The sequence below is a fragment of the Ictidomys tridecemlineatus genome, chromosome X, assembly GCF_052094955.1.
Source record: "Ictidomys tridecemlineatus isolate mIctTri1 chromosome X, mIctTri1.hap1, whole genome shotgun sequence".
In the NCBI taxonomy this organism is placed as follows: Eukaryota; Metazoa; Chordata; class Mammalia; order Rodentia; family Sciuridae; genus Ictidomys; species Ictidomys tridecemlineatus.
The window spans coordinates 113696246-113714630 of record NC_135493.1 but is presented as its reverse complement, the minus strand read 5'-3'; the positions used below and the strand labels follow the sequence as shown (position 1 = coordinate 113714630).

Here is an 18385-nt window from a genome sequence, read left to right as displayed (position 1 = left end):
TTTATTTTTATGTGGTCCTGAGGATCTAACCCAGTGCTTCACATGTGTGAGGCAAGCACTCTCCCACTGAGCCACACAACCCCAGCCCAAGAAATCAAAATCAGCTAAAACTGATGGAAGATAGGAAAAACGACCAAATATTAACAAAAAGCAAGGATTATGCTAATACACATGCTTAAATAACTATGTCAAGGCAATAAGTACATAACAAACACAGCTGTTTATTTGGAATTCTGCACTGGAATGACATCTTTTTGAGAATTTTTTGACATAAGAAGTTGAGAAAAATCAAATGTATATTCTAAAGACAAGAAACAAAGTAAGCCTCACCAACTTTTCCCGGAGAAAAGAAAATATCCTCAAGGAATGCCCTAGAATTGTAAAAATATATCTGTCCCTTCTCCAGTTTACAATGACACGTTACCACAAAAGGTGGGTACTCTATTTCCGCTCTTAGAACAGTTTGCTCCTATAAACCTAGGAAGGGGCAGAACCATGGCCATAAACACAAGTCATGAGTAGTAAGTAGTCAAACGCCATCTTCAAATGTTTCCCAGCTCTTTACACATAAAGATTCAATGAGCTTATATTCTATTTAACTCTTTAAAAACACCCTCATATAAACTATTATGGGAACAAAAAACTTTCACTTTTCACATTAAGATTATCCCCACTTCTTATTTAAAATCTTTCCATTACATGCCCAAAAAATGAAAGTAAAAGAAAGGTTTAGGGACATGTTTAATTACAGCATAAAAATTACCACTATTATTATTTCTATAGTTACCAAGGTTTACAAGATGCTAGACAACATAAAAGTAAAATAAAACTAAAAATGTCTTACTCATGAAAGTCAAAGAGCATATGCTCATTCCAAATCTTACACAGTTTCTAACATTTTCTCTAGTTTTCCCCATTTTAGGAACTACCACCTCTGCTATCCTTTTTATAAAAGAGATGCTACTGAAGTAAAGGCATTTCTATTCTTAGAGTAACCAAAACTCAAGTTAGTTAGAGCCTGGAAAACACTTTAACACTAAATTTTGCAAATATTTACATCATGGTATAAATTAATTATTCTATTTTTATCTAAGATAAATGGAAATGCTTTCTTTCATCTCCTTTTCCCAAGATAAAAAGATCATGAATATTAAGATTCCAAGCAGGGAAGGTAAACTTCAAAATCACCAACATTGGCCATTTTCAACATTTCCAGGTTTTCAGTTTCTGCAACCAATCGCAACAAATTCTAAGCTATTATATACTAATTCTCAGACATCAATAAAATGGTTCTGAAATTCTTAGTGAGCTGTAGCTCGCTCCAAACCACAAAATATCTCCTGTCAATGTCAGATCAGTCTCCATACGACTTAGAGCTCACAACTCTAACTCTGATAGCTGGCAGAGCTTACTTTATTCTTGTATATCCACAAAACCAGTAATATAACTAGGAGGAGACAGTGCAGTTTCCAAGTAGGGGAGCTAATAGAGAAAATAAGCTTGAAACTCCATGTACAAGTGGAACAAGAAGAAAAGCTAGTATAAACAGGAGGAGGAGGGCAGGCAGGGAACCTGGCAAAAAAGGGCTGGAGGTGACCAATAACTCAAATAACAGAGGATCCCTTGCACCCATCACCAGTGTTCCAGTTACTAAAATTACAAATCAATATTAGTCCAAAGAGACAGGCAATAAAATATCAAGTGAAATTTTCCTCTCCCACTCTTCAAGAGCTCAAGCTAAAACTGAGATTTGGATTTTCCTCATTTTCATTCAAAAGACTTGGTATTTACTCAGCCTTTTCAAGGCACTTTACCATTGTCAATTATTTCTCAGTGAGAACACAGGATTACCCTGACCATTTCAATTCGGAAACAGACACCAACAGCAAAGAGAACAGAGCAGGAAGAGGGGCTATAGGAAGCATCTGGGAGGAACAGGCAAGCAGCTAAAAAGGAACAAACCCAAAAGAAAATGAGAGTCACATCTGGCTTATAGCTGACCATCATAGCCCTTGTTATTTTTGAACTCAGATTTATGAAATATTTTCAAAGAAGAAAAGTACTTAAAATATCAGTAAATTAAAGGGCTGGCGCTGTAACTCAGTGGCAGAGCACTCACCTAGCACGTGAGGCACTGAGTTCGATCCTCAGTACTACATACAAATAAGCAAATAAAATAAAGGCATGCCATCCACCTAGAACTACAAATTTTTTTTAATAAATATCAGTAAGTTAAAAAAATCTAGTTATAGCCTAAACTACTTGGACATAAAAGTGTAGTTGCTTAACATTACAAAATACCCCATCTCCAACCCATGTATTGATTTCAATTTATACCAGCAACTCATTTTTCCCACAAACCTAAGCAATGTTATTCGTCTGATCCAGAAAATAACCTGTCATAAAATGTATAGTTTTATATAATCATAAGAGAAAAGGCACAAAGTTATGATCCCATAAGTCAGAAGTAACTCACAGAATTTTGTTTAGAAAATTATGACAAAAATACTGACTCTCTGAGCTTGCCCTTTAAATAAAAGGAATAGTTGTTCTACATTCATAGTGATTTTCTTAGTTATAACCTTGAAATATTCAAGAATAAATTACTGGTGGGAAGCCTTAAACACCAGAAACTAGCACACAAAACAGTAGGTAGGCTCTGAATAAATGTTCCTTGAACTGAACTTCATACTAAGGGCAGCACAGGTGCTTAATAAAGATGCACTGACTGAACCATAAATCCAAAGGACTGACCAACTGCCTCATAAGAAATACTAATACCATCTCTTTAAGACCTATTCCCATGTACTTTGTACATTTATGACATCATCCATTTTAAAGCATCCTCTCACACAATGCAGTACCAGTTACATTAATCTTTTCTCCCAAACTATCAATTTCAAAATAAATCGGGTTCTCTGGAGTTAAGAGGGAAAGTGCACAATATATATATGAAACACATTCAAACACTTCAAAGCTATTTTTAAGCAGTATTTAAGTCTTTTTTTTTAAGTTCAGACTATTTAAAGTTATAGCAGAACAAATACAAGACAGCAGGTGAGCGCTCATAAAGTCACTCTTTTCTCAAAAATCCCAATTGGACTCATTTCCAAAAGCTTATTTCCACACTCCTCCCATTAAAATACAAAATCACAACCTGAAAGAACATTCACCATTGGAAAAACGTTATTTAATAATTCAGGCAAAGAAATGGCAAGGAAGGAAAAATTGTCATTACTGAAAAACCTTCCCAAGCAGTTACTGGAAAGAAATATGCATGTATGAATTGTTATAATACAACTGCTCAACATAGGAAGTTGTACTCCACAGATGTACATCTTAAAATACTCTTTCCTCAAAACAGAAATATGAATAGCTCTGAAGACATTAAAATGCAGCAGATCTGAAATTGGGAGAGGAAAAACAGCATCTCCAATAATTCTGAAAATCATTTGATCATAAGCAAAACATTTTCCCGGCCTCAGTTTCCCTCTACTAACTGATCTATTCACTCCCTAAGTGTTCTTTAGTCACCCGATAGGCAAGCCTACGGGCTCGACTTCTAATTTTTCAGAACACAGGCAAATTTCAAATTGTAATGTTTTACCTTTAAAAAAATCAATATTCTTAAATAAGAACCTGTAAGCTAATATCCGAGCTACCCAAATACGAGGAGGAGACGAATATGGTTCAGCCATTGAAGGAAGTACAGAGCTGCCCAGGCGCCTGGGAGGAGGCCAAGAGGGTTCAGAAGGTGAAGCTGTCTATGGCTCACGGCAGAAAACCAACCAAATTCCCCTATACCCCTGGATCTCCTTCCGCCTCTTCCCATTCACAAGCACTACCCAGGTGAAACAGAGGCAAGAAATATAAGGAACCATTTCAGGGCTGTTTTTAAAAGGCACCAGCAGTGGTCCCTGGACTCAAGCCGTGACTCGGGGAGCGCTGCCGCCTCGCGGTCCCTAGAGAAGCTCGGAGCCCCCTCGCCCGCCATGCTGTCCCGCTTCACCTCGAAGGCGAACGATTGGCGAACCCAGTCCCCGCTGGGAGCCCCGCGGCGCGCACCTGGCACCGGGACCAGCGCCCGCTCCCCACCACAGGCGCATCCTTCCGGGCTGAGGTTCCCTCACAAAATCCAAAAGTTACCTCACAAGTCCCGGAAGGCGCGTCTGAACCTAGACCTAGCGAACTCATCCTGGCCCCTGAGCTCCGCCAACTATCCGCATAGTCCCCAGACCCCAGTCCGGCCCCACCTACCCCGAGGAGGTAGCAGCTAAGAGCGCTGTCGACAAGGGGGCGTCTGAGGGACCGCCGTCCGCCGCCGGAACGCCAGAGGCAATAAGGGCCCGCCGCCAGCAAAGGAGCTCCGGGAAAGTGTGAGGGGCGGCGCGAGCGCTGCTCAGGGAGGTTCGCGAAGCGCGCTGAGAGGATCAGAGGAGCCCTGGCCTCGGGGAGGAGGCCACCAGGGGAGGGCGACTGGGGTGCGGGGGCCCAGCTGAGGCGGGACGCCGGAGGGGCGTAGAGGGGGCGTTCCTCGCGCGGGACGCGCTGCCTAAGGCTCCCCCCCCTCCCGCCTCGGGGACAACGGTCAGGGTCCGGACGCCACAACTCTCTTTCTCCGCTCCTCACGGAGCCCAGAGTCACCACGCACCTCGGGTCTCATCCTCGACAGCAACGAAATTCTGTCACACTACTCCCCCGAGCCGGCACCGGTCTTCACACCGCCGCCGCCATTTTTGAGAAGCCGCGCGCGGAGCCGCGCATGCCCCGCAACCGCCACCGCCGCCCCGCCCCCGCCCCGCGACCGGCCCGCGTGCCCTGCGGTTGCCGCGAGCACGCCCTACGACCGCTGCCGCGTGCCAGGGGCTCCAGCAGTCAGCCTGCACCAGCGCGAGTGCGGGCAGTGGCCGTCAGTGAGGCACTGAGAGCCCAGGAAAGCCTTTGGCAGATTTCCCTTATCTTCTCCCACCAAAAAATATCAGTCACAGCGAATGCACTCAAGGCCCCCCCGGGTCTGCGTCAAGTTCCAACCCGAGAACTCGCTCCCCTTCAACTCCCAGTCACCACCTACCCTGGCCACCGACCCAAAAAACAGGCGCTTCCTTAGAAACTCAAACAAGTTCGAGCAGCGGAGAAAAAGTCGCTTGTTACAGCAGCTTGAGCAAAGCCACTCCTTCGCGGGTTGCAATACTCCCAGAAACAGCTCCCCCCCTCCCATAGGTTTTTGCCACGCAATCCCCTCCCAGCTCTACTTTCTGGAATAGTTGTTGCTTTCAACCCAGGCTTAAGCTAACGGATACTAAATTACTCAGAGGAGGAAGTCATTTGCTCACCGACTTGAAGGTGCTCAGAAGCGTACCCGAGAGTGCATTTTAGGGTCCTCTGCCCATCTCCCTCCTCCTGGGCCGAACCCATTGTGCAGGTGGTGTTCGTACCAATAGAGGGAGGAGGAAAGAACAGCACAAAATCCAGCAAACAGAAATTTCTGAGAAAAATGTCCATCCCTCGTGGGTTTGGATATAAGCAAATTTCAAATTTCTGTTTTAAAAAATAATACAATGTGCTATATTAGCCAAAAGTAAACTATTGGCAGGCTTTCCCTCTTTACAACTCTTTCTAAAGCTGGGTGTAGGTTTTGCATCCGTAATCGCCTTAATGTATAGAGCATGATGTGATTTTAAAATCATAATTCTGCAACCAGAAACTAAAACCAAAACTGAACCCCCTAAAAAGACCTGAAGAATATATCCATTTTCTACAATGCAAAATAAAATTATTTTCATCCACAACTTTTGCAGCATTAAACAAAAGCCAAATTAAAGTGGTTTCTAATGTATCTAAACAGTGCTGAATAGAACAAAATCAAATTTCTCTGATCTTGAATCCTTTAAAAATGAAAAACAGTGTCAAACTGAAGTAAACTTTAAGGTGAAAATAGAATGACTAGGTCAATGAGATGCAAATATTAGAGACAGATTTGGTCATATCAATTGTATTACATATAGAAGAGAATGTTTAAATGGTCTAAGAGGAAAGTTCAAAAATGTTTTTTAAAGCCAGAAAGCAAACCCTTAGTAACTGGGAGGGACTTGAATTCTTAATTAGTGGCTACTGTTCTAATCCTGATATAATGGAAACAATTGAAATTCATCTCTTCATTCTATATGTGAAAGATTTGACTTATCATGTATACCTCTTTTATATAAATAGATTTTATTAAATTGTAGGAATACTACTGACTGCTAAATTGCCTCACTGATTCCTCACTACTTTCTATATTTGTCTTTCTATGTGCTGAAAATCATGCTACTCTCTTTAGATAAAAATCACCAATATTCTCAGTGTTTTTTAACAACTTTCCTATGATGCTACTCTTCTTCCACTTTACAGATGAGGAAAATGATTATTCCTCACACAGCAAATAAGTGGTAGTTAGCTTCTGAACATATATTCGAACATTCCAAACTACCCCTTCCATCCTTGTCATCAATCATATGCTTTTCTTATACACTATGTATATGCACATAAACTTTCAATAATTATTTCCTTACACATCCTGTTTTTTCTCTTTTGCCAATAAAATTTGAGACTACTTCTTGATAAGGTTAACACAGGTCAGAACATCACTATTTATTTTACATTATATAGAAGTGTTCTGCTCATGGTATAAATTTGATAAATACTCTTGAATGAGAGACTGGATGAATATCTTCCATTATGATGTTCAATTAATTTTGCCTTGAAAATGAAAATAAGGACACTATTGGGACTGAAAGAGTAAGAACTAAGGCTAATAAAATCCAGGTGTTAATGATTTATTTTCCATGCAAGATTATCTGCTCCTGTCAATTTGCTCTTGACTCAGCACAAGACCTATGACAACCTTAAAGAGGATACATAGCCCTATCCAGTCCAAGTCCAGTGCAAAAATCTTCTTGTATCTCGAAAATGCATTTCCTTTCTATAGAGTTTAATACTAGTCAAACAGAATGAAAAGGTCATCTTTCCCAGATAAGCAATTTAATCTAGATTTTTATCAATATACATTTTTATACTGAAACAATATTATCTGCATACATATAACATCACAAGGGCTGGGGTTGTTTGTGGCTCAGTGGAAGAGCACTTGCCTAGCATGTGTGAGGCACTGGGTTTGACTCTCGGCACCAAATTTAAATAAATGAAGAAAATAAAGGTCCAACCCGCTTGAATCAAACTGTGAAATATGATGTATTAAGAACTGTGTAATGTTTTGAACGACCAACAATAAAAAAAAAAGAAAGAAAATAAAGGTCCATCAGTGTCTAAAAAATATTTTTTAAAAAAAGTTAAACGTTACAGGATGATTAGCTAAGGCTCCCTCTAGTTCTCCCACCTCATGATCTTCTTTTTCCCTAAAACACAGAAGCCTAACTAAGCCTGGCAGAGACTATAGAGATCCAAGGTATAAACTAGTAAGCAGCAATTGTGTTGTCACCTAAGTGAAAAAATCCAGAGTAGGTACTAAATTAGTAAATTAATTAAAATAGTAACCAAGTTTATAAACACCTTCAGATTCTTGTTTCTAACAAAATGCCCTTTCCCCTCTCATTAAACCAAGAGCACATATAAGATAAATTGGTTTTAGCATTATTGTTGGTTGTGATAAACCCATATTCCTAACTTCAAAATAGTAACTTCCCTGGAAAAATATCATGGGGTGAAGTCTGTGATAGGAAACCAGAGAAGCTAGCCTAACAGGAAGGCCATGGATTAATATAATAGACACAACTGCAATGGAAACCATCTGAAATCCCAGTTCATCATTAACTAACTATATTTCTTTACAATCTTTCCATGCCTCAGGGTTTTTGTTTTGTTTTATTTTTCATTTTTAAAAGGGGAAAAATGAAATCTGCTACACTTATGTCACTGATGAGAAAATATTATTCAAATTGATTAGAAAGCCAATAAAATGCCTGACATCTAAGTTGACTTTGGCCAAGTCAACTATTTTATAGACTAGGAAAACTGGCAAAACCTCAATGAACACTACACTACACCATCATTTCTCTCACTCAATCCCTCATTCAAACATTATGTGCTTGCTCTGCTCAAAGTTGGGAATACCAAGATGAAAAAGAAATTTGAATACTCCAAGAGCTAACACCCAGAAAGCACACAGACATGACAGATGTTTGAAGATCTTCAAAAGAACAGGATCTCTTATCTCACTCTTCATCATCTCACCAAATGGTTTTAGATGCACCCATACGAAGTTGTATAACCATATGATGGAACTGCAACTGACCACCTGACAAGTAGTCCTATGGACAATTAAAACATTTATTAATTTTGATTTTACACTTTCTGTTCTGGTTATTCTCCATTTGATCCAAACCTCATCCCCTTCCTTCTAGGACTTCAGCTCTGACAGTGGCAGTGGCTCTACAATGACAGCTTCTGGCAGGGGATCCTCTTTCACAGCTTTGGTCCTCGCTGAATCTTTGGAAAGGTGGCTCAAGGTACAGCTGATAGCTTACAGTTCTTACTAGGCCCTGGGAATCCTATGTGGTTCCTTTAAACCTACCTAATCCAGTTAAATTCTCTTCAAAATCACATACAACTGTACCTACTGTTCTTGCTGGTTCTTTTTTCATTATTGAAGCCCCAACCAACTATGGGGATGAAGGCCTCAAATATCTCTGTAAGGTCTTTGAGAACTTACAGACCATGGAAACTGTCTATAGCATTTAAGGGTTTCCCAACCTATCACATGCTGAAAAGTCACTATAATACCTTGAGTTATGAGTAGATAAAAATTAATTTGGAGAGAGTGTCTTAAGAGTGAATATAAAAGAAGATAGTCTATGAAAAGCACCTAGGTCCTATCAAGTTGATAACAATTATTAGTTCCCATGTGCCTATTTCTTAGGAGGGTAAAAGAGGAGACTTTTGAGCTGAGACATGAAGAATAATGAATTTGCCAAACTCATAGAGAACAGAACACAAAATAATGAAAAGTAATTGCAGGGTCCTTGTCTTATTAGGAAAGATTCAATGGGCCAACCAAAACACAAAGGGGTCAATCAAGATAAATCTGAGTGCCATGCTAAGGTGTCAAAACTTCATTCTATGTCAATGGGGAGTAATTAACGGTTGTACAGTAGAAAAATTGCAGAAACTGTCATAGACTGCACAACTTCATAGCTGCTGTTACATCTCCAAGAGTTCTGCTCATCTCTCTTAATGGAATTATGATCTTTACAAGAGCAGCCTGATATGGAACAAGAGGCTGTTAGTCCTCCAGCAATAGCCTTGGAGAACAACAGATGAACTGAGACCCTCTCCCCTGCCCCCCAGCTTCCCTGATGCTATGAGATAAATATAACTCCTCTTCCATATACTCCCTCGACAATGTACTGTGCGACCATCAGCCCAAAGTGATGGGGCCAAGCCATCTTGAATCAAAACAAACCTTTCCTCCTTTTAGCTGTTTATTTTAGGTAATCTGTCACATTCACAAAAAGCTGACTATCCCAGCTTTGTATTGCTATTATAACAAATTACCACAAACTTAGTGGCTTAAAACTGTTCTGGAGGTCAGAAGTCCAGCATGGGCAGCATTGCTTTTGGAAACTATGGAGAATCTGCTTCCTTATTTTTTCCAACTTCTAGAGACCACCTGAATTTTTTGGCTTGTAGCTCCATCATCATCCATCTTCAAAAGCCAGAAATATAGCATCCTCAAAGTTCTTTCTTTCTGACCTCTACTTCTATCATCACATCTTCTCCTCAAGCTGACTCTCCAACCCTCCTTTCCTTCATGAAGACCTTGTGGTTACATTGGATACAACCAAATGCAGGGGATGCAGCTCAATGAGAGAGTGTGTGCCTAGTGTGCATGAGGCCCTGGGTTCAATCCCCAGTACCACAAATAAATAAATAATATAAATAAATAAATAAATAAATAGCTACCCTCAAACTTTAAATCCTCCTCAGCTTCCTGACCACCTGGGATTAAAGATATGCACCACATCTGGAAAAATTAATTTTTTCATATCAAAATATCCATTCACTATTCAAATGTGAATTGTCCCATAAAATACACATTTTTACAGCTATAAAAAAATAAGGCCCACACACTGCAATTGATTGATATGATTTTGAAATGTCTTTTAATCTGTAAATTCCTTCCCCATTTCTTTTCTCTATTAATTCATTATTTGAAGAATCCTAATTTCCCATGTTCTAGAGTTTACAAATTGTATCCCCTGATTTAATGTTATGCCCTATTTATATTTCCTAAAAATTGGTGGTTCATGGGCTGATAAAAATCCCAATGATTCAGGAGGCTGAAACAGGATGATCACAAGCTTGAATCTAAACATTGGCAATTTAGCAAGGGATTAAAGCAGGAGATTTTGGGGGGGTGCGGGGTGGCTTTAGCAAGAAAGCTTCCTGGGTGATAGGTAATATATTCTTCCATTAGGAAGCACATAATGCTTGATTTGTCTTTCATTTCATGATGTCAACAGATATTAATGTTCAATGCCTTAGTCTCTTAGGGTCAGCAGTTCTCCAAGTTTATTTTGCAGTATCTGCCTCATTATCTTATCAAAAATGCAAATTATTCTTATTTTTATTTCTCCCCTTTATTTCTATATTGATATATTATAATTATATATCATAGTGGGACTCACAACAACAAATTTAATCAGTTTCATCCTCTAGTACCTACTCTTGCTAGCCCCTCCTCTCTCTCTCACCAGTCCCCTTCCTTACTATATTGATCTCCTTTCTGATTTTGAGATTTCCCCCCCCTTTTTTTTTTCCTTTTTTCTCTTTAGTTTATACATGTGAGAAAAAACATGTGATCCTTGGCTTTCTAAGACTGAGTTATTTCATCTAACATAATGCTCTCCAGTTCCATCCATTTTCCTGCAAATAACATAATTTTGTTGTTCTTTGTGGTTTAATAAAACTCCACTGTGTATATATACCACATATTCTTTATCCATTCATCTGTCGATGAACACCTAGGTTGGTTCCCTAGTTTGGCTACAGTGAATTGCACTGCTCTAAACATGGGATGCATGTATTGCTATAATATGCTGACTTCAGTTCTTTAGAAAAAATATCCAGAAGTTGTATACCTGGGGCATATGGTGGTTCCATTCCTAGACTTTTGAGGAACCTTCATGCTGATTTCCATAGTGGAAATTCTACCAACAAGTGTATGTATTACTTTTCCCCCTCATTCTCATAGCATTTTTTATTATTTGTAGTGTGGTGGTGGGGAACTAGGGTTAAACTTATGAGTGCTCTACCACTGCGCTACACCCCCAGTGCTTTTTCTTATTTACTTTGAACAGGGGTCTTGCTAAAATGCCAATGTGTAGATTCGATCTTGTGATCATCCTGTTTCAGCCTCCTGAATCATTGGGATTACAGGCATGGGCCACCATGCCTGGCTATTATTACATTCTTAATAATTGCCATTCTAACTAAACTGAGATGAAATCTCAGTGTAGTTTTTATTTGTATTTCCCTAATTGGTAAAGATGTTGAACATTTTTACATATATCTGTTTGTTGAGAGCCACAGTTTAGTCGGAATGATGCCTGGCATTTTGCTAGAGGGAATGGTTGAAAGGTGACCCTGCTCCAGGATTAGGGTGGATCTTGCTGCCTAGGCAGGGGCGCCTGCTACTTTGGAGTTCCGGTTGAGTTCTCATGGGGTTCCAGGAGAATTGGCACGGAGCCCGGTGGAGGGAGTGTGTTCCCGGGAAGTGTGTGTTGAGTGCCGGTGAGAGTTCGGGAATAAAGAGTTGCTGTTTGAACCTACAAGGCTTTGTGGCATAACTCAGAAAAAAAAATACAAAAAGCTAAGACAACTATTAGATACAGACATTCAAGATAGAAAAAGGGAAAAGAAAAAAGTTTAAAATCAAATATTGGATAAAATAAAAAGACAAGGAGATTATTAGTAATTTTTTTAAAAAGCCTATCAACTTTAATTTCTGGTGATGCAGAAATTAGAAGTCTCAGATGAGGGTGTTAAAATTTATAGACAAGAGCCAATTTAGAAAACGTTAAACTAGAAGGAAATTGGTTTAAAACCACATCAAAAAATTAAAAGGACTAAAGTAATTCTAAAAACTAAGGCAAAATGCTTTTGGAAGACTTAAATTTAAAAGGATCTTTAAATTTCCAAAGGATGCATATAGGATATTTTGGAACAACACCCCTGAAGAAAAATCAATATTTTACTTAACAGGAATCCCATACAATCCACAGGGACAAAACATAGTTGAAAGAGCTCATCAAACTATTAAAATGTACTTATCAAAGCAAAAAAAAGGGAATTGGAAAGGGGTATATATCCCCCAAAGATAAACTTAAAATAACCCTTTTTACTCTAAACTTTTTAAATTTGGATTCATCAGGGCTTAGTGCTGCTGAAAGGCACATGTGTCCAAAAAATGTACATAAGCCCAAGATACTTTGGAAGGATATTCTAACAGGACAATGGAAAGGTCCTGACCCAGTGATTGTCTGGAGTCGGGGGTCTGTTTGTGTGTTTCCACAGGGAGAACAGCAGCCGATTTGGATTCCAGAGAGATTAACTAAAGCGATTTCTACAAACCAAAAAGATGATGATTTGGCTCAAATCCATAACAGCTGATATTCAGAACTCCAGTTTAGCTATTCTTACATCTGCAACAGTGATTCTCCCACACCTGGAGGCTAATGAATAATGAACACCATTAAGGCCTATTTCAAATGTAAGAAACCTTGGGGCTTGCTTATGAGAATACCTTCAGACCTATTATGCAAGTTACAGGAAGAAGGATGGAATATCAAAAGAAGAGTCAAACCTAGGTGGTAACCAGGATGCTTTTTTTCAATATATATTTTATTATTGCCTTTTCCCACATCATGAAGTTTTATTTTATTTTTTGAGCTCATACAGACCTAGGTTAATGTTTTTCTGATCAGTTCTATTTTTTGACTGAGGAGTTTTTAAACATTGCGATGGAGATTTCACCTGTGTAAAGCTACAAGGCCCTTACTATTGTCTTGTGTTGTATGTTATGTGTGCACACTTCTGTTTTGTATTGTATGTCTATATGAGGAGTGCTCATAAAAAAATGGATCCGAATATTTTTTTTATTCACGTGATTTAAATGGTTTAATTTAAATTAGGTAAACAGCTGTTGAGGATTGTTTTTAAAGGTGGTTAACAGATCTGTTTGTTTACTTCCACCTTTCCTTTTCATTATATTTAATAATTCTGTTCAGGATAATGTAAATCGTTCAGAAAATTGTTTTCTTAGTGCCTGCTGAAATGTTACATAATTTTTTTTTAGCCATCATTGCCAGAATTCTTATCTTCATCCCAGTGCCTGTGAAGACAAAGATAAAACTAAGCTATAGCTTCTTCGATAGCTATCACAGTAAACTGTATAAACTGATGCATCAATGAATAATAACTCAACAAGTGATGCTCAATCAAGAAGTCGATTTACTTTGGGAGGAAATGGACATATTAATGGATTCCTCTGCTTTGAACTGCTTGAAGAACTTGCCTGGACTATGTATCACTTGCATGCATTGTGAACTATCTGTTGGTGCAGTGAATTGTGGTATTGCTGGGGTATCTTTGCTGATGGTATCATTGGTGGTACAATTTTTCCAAAAAGAGCTGTCATTTGGCTTGGTGCCGTGGCATTTTGCATCCTCCTCCCTTTCTGCTTATGATGGTCTAAAATTTGGGGGCCAACAGAGGTGAGGCAAAGAACCTCACCCCCCCCACTGGCACCAAGGCCAAATTTGAGGGCCAACAGAGGTGAGGCTAAGAACCTTACCCTCCCCCCACTGGTGCAAAGGCCTATCCACAAGTATGGCTGTATGCTGGACCAGTAGCCAATAACGGGTAAGATCCAATTACAATGGTACCAACCTAAGACAGGAGGCTGATGCCTTGAGGTCAGCTCATCCGAAGATGGGTAAGAACCATATGTAGTATTGGACAACCTAACAGGCTTGGCCCCTAAGCCACATGCTTGTTGTTTAATTAAATAGAAGGGGGGGAGATGTTGAGAGCCACAGTTTAATCGGAATGACGCCTGGCATTTTGCTAGAGGGAATGGTTGAAAGGTGACCCTGCTCCAGGATTAGGGCCGCTCCTGCTGGGATTCTCACTACTTGGGAGTTCCGGTTGAGTTCTCGAAGGGTTCCGGGAGAATTGGTGCGCGGAGCGCGGTGGATGGAGTGTGTTCCTGGGAAGTGTGTGTAGAGTGCCGGTGAAGAGTTCGGGAATAAAGAGTTGCTGCTTGAACCTACAAGGCTTTGTGGAGGCTGGGTTATTTGTGCCCAGCCAGACTGCGGCATCTGTTGGCCATTTGCACAGAAATGCAAATTCTTGGATCTTTCCCCAAACTCATTGAATCAGAAACCCTGAAGTGGGGTCAAGAATATGTTCTTTAACAAGTCCTCCAGGGAATTCTGATACAGAAGTATGGCTGTTTGTCAAGGGGTGGCAAACAGTGTCATTTAAGCCTGAGAATAACTTAAAAGATTTAGGCAAAATAAAGTAAGAAAAATCTCCAAAATACATTAAGATAATTCTCAAAAAAAGGCAGTTAGAAGAACAAACATATTTAAGTGAGGAACTGAAAAGGTATAAATATGGAATTAACACCACCCTTAGTAATAAACACACATTACAGAAATTCAAAGCCAAAGGCTTACCATTTTTAAATACTTTAAATAAATCTTTGAAATGACAGGGAAAGTTAAGAATGCTTTATCATCCCCCCAAAAAATCCCTAAGATTTATAAATTACTTTTTAAAATGGAGAACACAGCAACACTGATTTGATGAGAAAGGAATAGAAAGAAAAAAAGGCAATGTTTTGGATACTTCAGCATTCTGAGGCTTGAATTCATAAGACATAGCCAAAATTTAAAAGTTCGGTATGTTTTATAGCAGTACCTCTATTTCCAATGTCCCTGGTGTTTTTTGTTTTTTTGGGGGGCATAGGGGGTGGAGTACTGGAGACTGAACCCAGGGGGCTTTACCACCGAACTATATCCCCAGCATTTTTCTTTTTTTTTTTTTTTTTGGTCTTGAGAGAAGGTCTCTACTAAGTTGCTGAGGCTGGTCTTAAAATCCTTCTGCCTCAGCCTCCCAAGTGAGGGATTACAGGTGTGTGTCACCACTCCCAGCTTCAACCTACATGGTTTGTGAACACCTAAGGTATCTCATGAAAGAACTAGATAAAGCATGAGGAATCAGGGACCTGGGTTAAAGTAGGCTCTGCTCCTTTCTGTTCTGATTGATTCCAAGTGCACTGGACTCTAAACTGAATAGAAAAGAACCCAACCAGACCTAAGACCCTCTCAGGATTGTTCCAGACCATCTAGCTAAAGTCAGCATCCAGCATTGTAATGTCTGTACATGACACACAGTGTACATTCATTCCTCATTCAGGCATGACATATTTACTGACTTTATCATATGTCAGCTCTTGTGCTAGATGCATAAGTCTGCAGACAAACAAAAAATTTCCCCTCCTTTCTGGCTATCTAACTCAGGGCCTCACACATTCTAGGCAAGCACTTTACCACTGAGTAATATCCCCAACCAAGCAATTTTAATGTAAAGGTTATCAATAAAGTTAACACATTGCCTATAGACACAAATAGGTATTACTTGGAGAGAAAATGGACTCTCTACATGTTTATGTAAATGAATAAAATAGTCCTTCATGCAAAATCCTGTATACTTAATACACAGTGAAATCAGACAAGCTAACATGAAACTCACAGAGACTAATTTCCTTTCTTTTCTCAAAAAAGTTGTTTAGATCCTGGTTTTGGGAAATTTCTAACAAACTCTCCTTCACACAGTCCCAGCAAATTGTCTTCCTAATCTCCAGTGGTCTCAACAATTCTTCTCCTTCCAGTGGTGGGGACTATCAACCCACGTGCTCAAGAAAAGATGGAAATCTTTGGCTTTGTGAGATTCTCTGTCTAAACCCAAGTGTGAAGCAATTTTTTGTTAAATAGCATCAGCTAAGAAAGGGAGGGGAATATAAATATAAATAGGGGATATATATATATATATATATATATATATATATATATATATATATATATCCCCTAAGTTTGCAAACTTCCAAAGCACATCACACTAAAGATTTAGTGTTATGAACAATCAGGTCCTTGTCATCTACCCATTTGCTAGCACAGTTTCCACAAATAACAGGCAGGCACTAAAGTTTAATGAAATGTTTTGGCAGTGCCTTCTGGTAATCTAAGGCCCACAAGTAATATCTATTTGGGCCTGCTTTTTGGTAATCTAAGGAAATGAATGCAAATATTTTGGCGTGAACAGCCTTAAGTACTTTAAATTCTTTAAACAGTTGCCAAGTGTCCTAAATATGTTCTGTTTTCTGAATTAGACATTCAGGATTATTTTAGGGTAAATTTTTTCAACAAATATTTTAATAAATGAATTATTTCCCTTTCCTAAATATTAGTGACTTTAGAAAACCTTGCATGTGAGAAATAAACTTTAGAAACCAAATTGAAGAAATTGAGATAAATAAAAATTTCTTAGAAAGCATACTATAAAGACTACATAACTCTATTGAGGCTTGCAGGAATATCTCACATCCACTGTCTTTACTAGATGAGAATCCTATTTCTAAATCAAGGGTTTGAGAAATCAGCATAATTTACCAAGCTTAAATGATTCTATAGTACTTACTTTCATCAGGTTATCCTGAAGTATGTTCTCAATATGGTAACCACTAGCCACATGTGGCCATTTGAAAATAAATTTAAATTGACTGGAGCTGATGGTTAGCTCAGTAGTAAAGTGTTTACCTAGATGTGTGAGGCCCTGGGTTCCATCCCAGCACCACAAAAAAAAATTTAATTAATTGAAATGAAATAACATTAAAAATTCAGTCTCTCAGTCATACAAGCCACATTTCAAGTGCTGTGCAGCTACATCTGACTAGGGGCTACAATGTTAGACAGTGCAAAACATTTCTACCGCAAAGAAAGCTCTACTGGACAGAATTGTTTTATATCCCTGAAACTTAAAAGGTAGACCAGCAGCTTTGGCATCATCTGGGAGTTTGTTATTAGAAAGTTGAAGTATCAGGGCCCACATCAACCTACTGAATTTCATTTCAACAAAATTCCCAGTTTATTAGAGTGAATGTTAAAGTTTGAGAAGCATTGGTCTATATGGGTGTTTCCAAGGCCAGCTTGATCATAAGAATCACCTAGCATACACATTAATCACTCAGATTCCAGGGCCTTGTTGTAGACTCTTCAGGGAAAGTGCTTGAGAACTGGGGTCCAGTCAGGAAATAGGGATAAATGAATGAGTCTTTTTGTGCACACGTGCATGCATGGGTGTTTTGCTGAGGATCCAACTAATGTACTAGGGACTGAACCCAGGGTCTTGTGCACACTGGGGAAAACACAGAGAGGAAAGGAAATAAGCAAAGCAAGCAAGAAAGAAGAAAATAAAGGAAAGACAAGAAGAAAGAGAAAGACACAAAGAAAAAAAAGGGTGGGTGGGCAGGTGGGTAAGTGGGTAGGTGGGCTGGCTTTAGGAAAGATTTATATTATAAATTCAGGATAGAGAGAAAAGGAGGGAAAAGTCAAAATCTGAATGAGGGTCCAGTGTGTAAGCAGGAAAGAATGAATATGTGTGTGTGTGTGTGTGTGTGTGTGTGTGTGTGTGTGTGTACACACATACGTGGATATGCACATTCTTGGGGATTAACCTGGTACTGGGGATTGAACCCAGGGCCTGTGTACGCTGGAGAAGAAAGGAAGAAAGGAAGGGAAAGAGAAGGAAAGAATGAAGGAAAGAGAAAACAAGCCATAGGAAAGAAACAAAGACAACATGCAGAAAGAGAAAGGAAGGGAGAAAATAAGTGAACAGGAAAGAAAAATAAAAGGAATAGAAAGAATAACAAAGAAAGGAAGAAGAAAGAAGTTTAGAAGTGATTTTAGAGAAATCAAGATCCAGTCAAGAAATAGGAATGAGGTCTGGGGTTGTAGTTCAGTGGTGGCTCGCTTGCCTCGTACACAAGAGGCCCTGGGTTCGATCCTCAGGACCACACAAAAATAAGTAAATAAAAACAAAGACATTGTGTCCATCTACAACTAGAAAAAAAATTTAAAAAAAAGAAACAAATATAAATGAATGTTTTTCTTCCTTTTTATAGTAGTGCTTGGGATTGAATTCAGGTATTTGAGATTGAAAACAGGGTCTTGTGGCATGCTAAGGAAGGAAGGAAGGAAGGAAAAAAGGAAGAAGGGAGGGAAAGAAAAATGAAGGAAATAAGCCAACAGAAAAGAAAGGGGCAAAA

The 18385-nt window shown here is 39.1% G+C and overlaps 1 protein-coding gene across 8 annotated transcripts in view; it reads right to left on the bottom strand.

The window, feature by feature from the left end:
- Scml2 (Scm polycomb group protein like 2) overlaps nucleotides 1–18385 on the bottom strand; it is a 100949-nt gene that overhangs the window by 63669 nt on the left and 18895 nt on the right. For 6 of the 8 annotated variants that reach the window (XM_040292734.2, XM_040292915.2, XM_040292933.2 and 3 more), the window contains exon 1: nucleotides 4652–4739. The exons of 1 other annotated variant lie outside the window; for it this stretch is intronic. In XM_040292734.2, the coding sequence (XP_040148668.1) occupies nucleotides 4652–4663 (12 nt within the window). In that variant the 5' untranslated portion in view covers nucleotides 4664–4739. Of the gene's footprint in view, nucleotides 1–4651; nucleotides 4755–18385 lie in introns of those variants that run through there. One more of the 8 variants, XM_040292996.2, reaches the window with a different exon arrangement.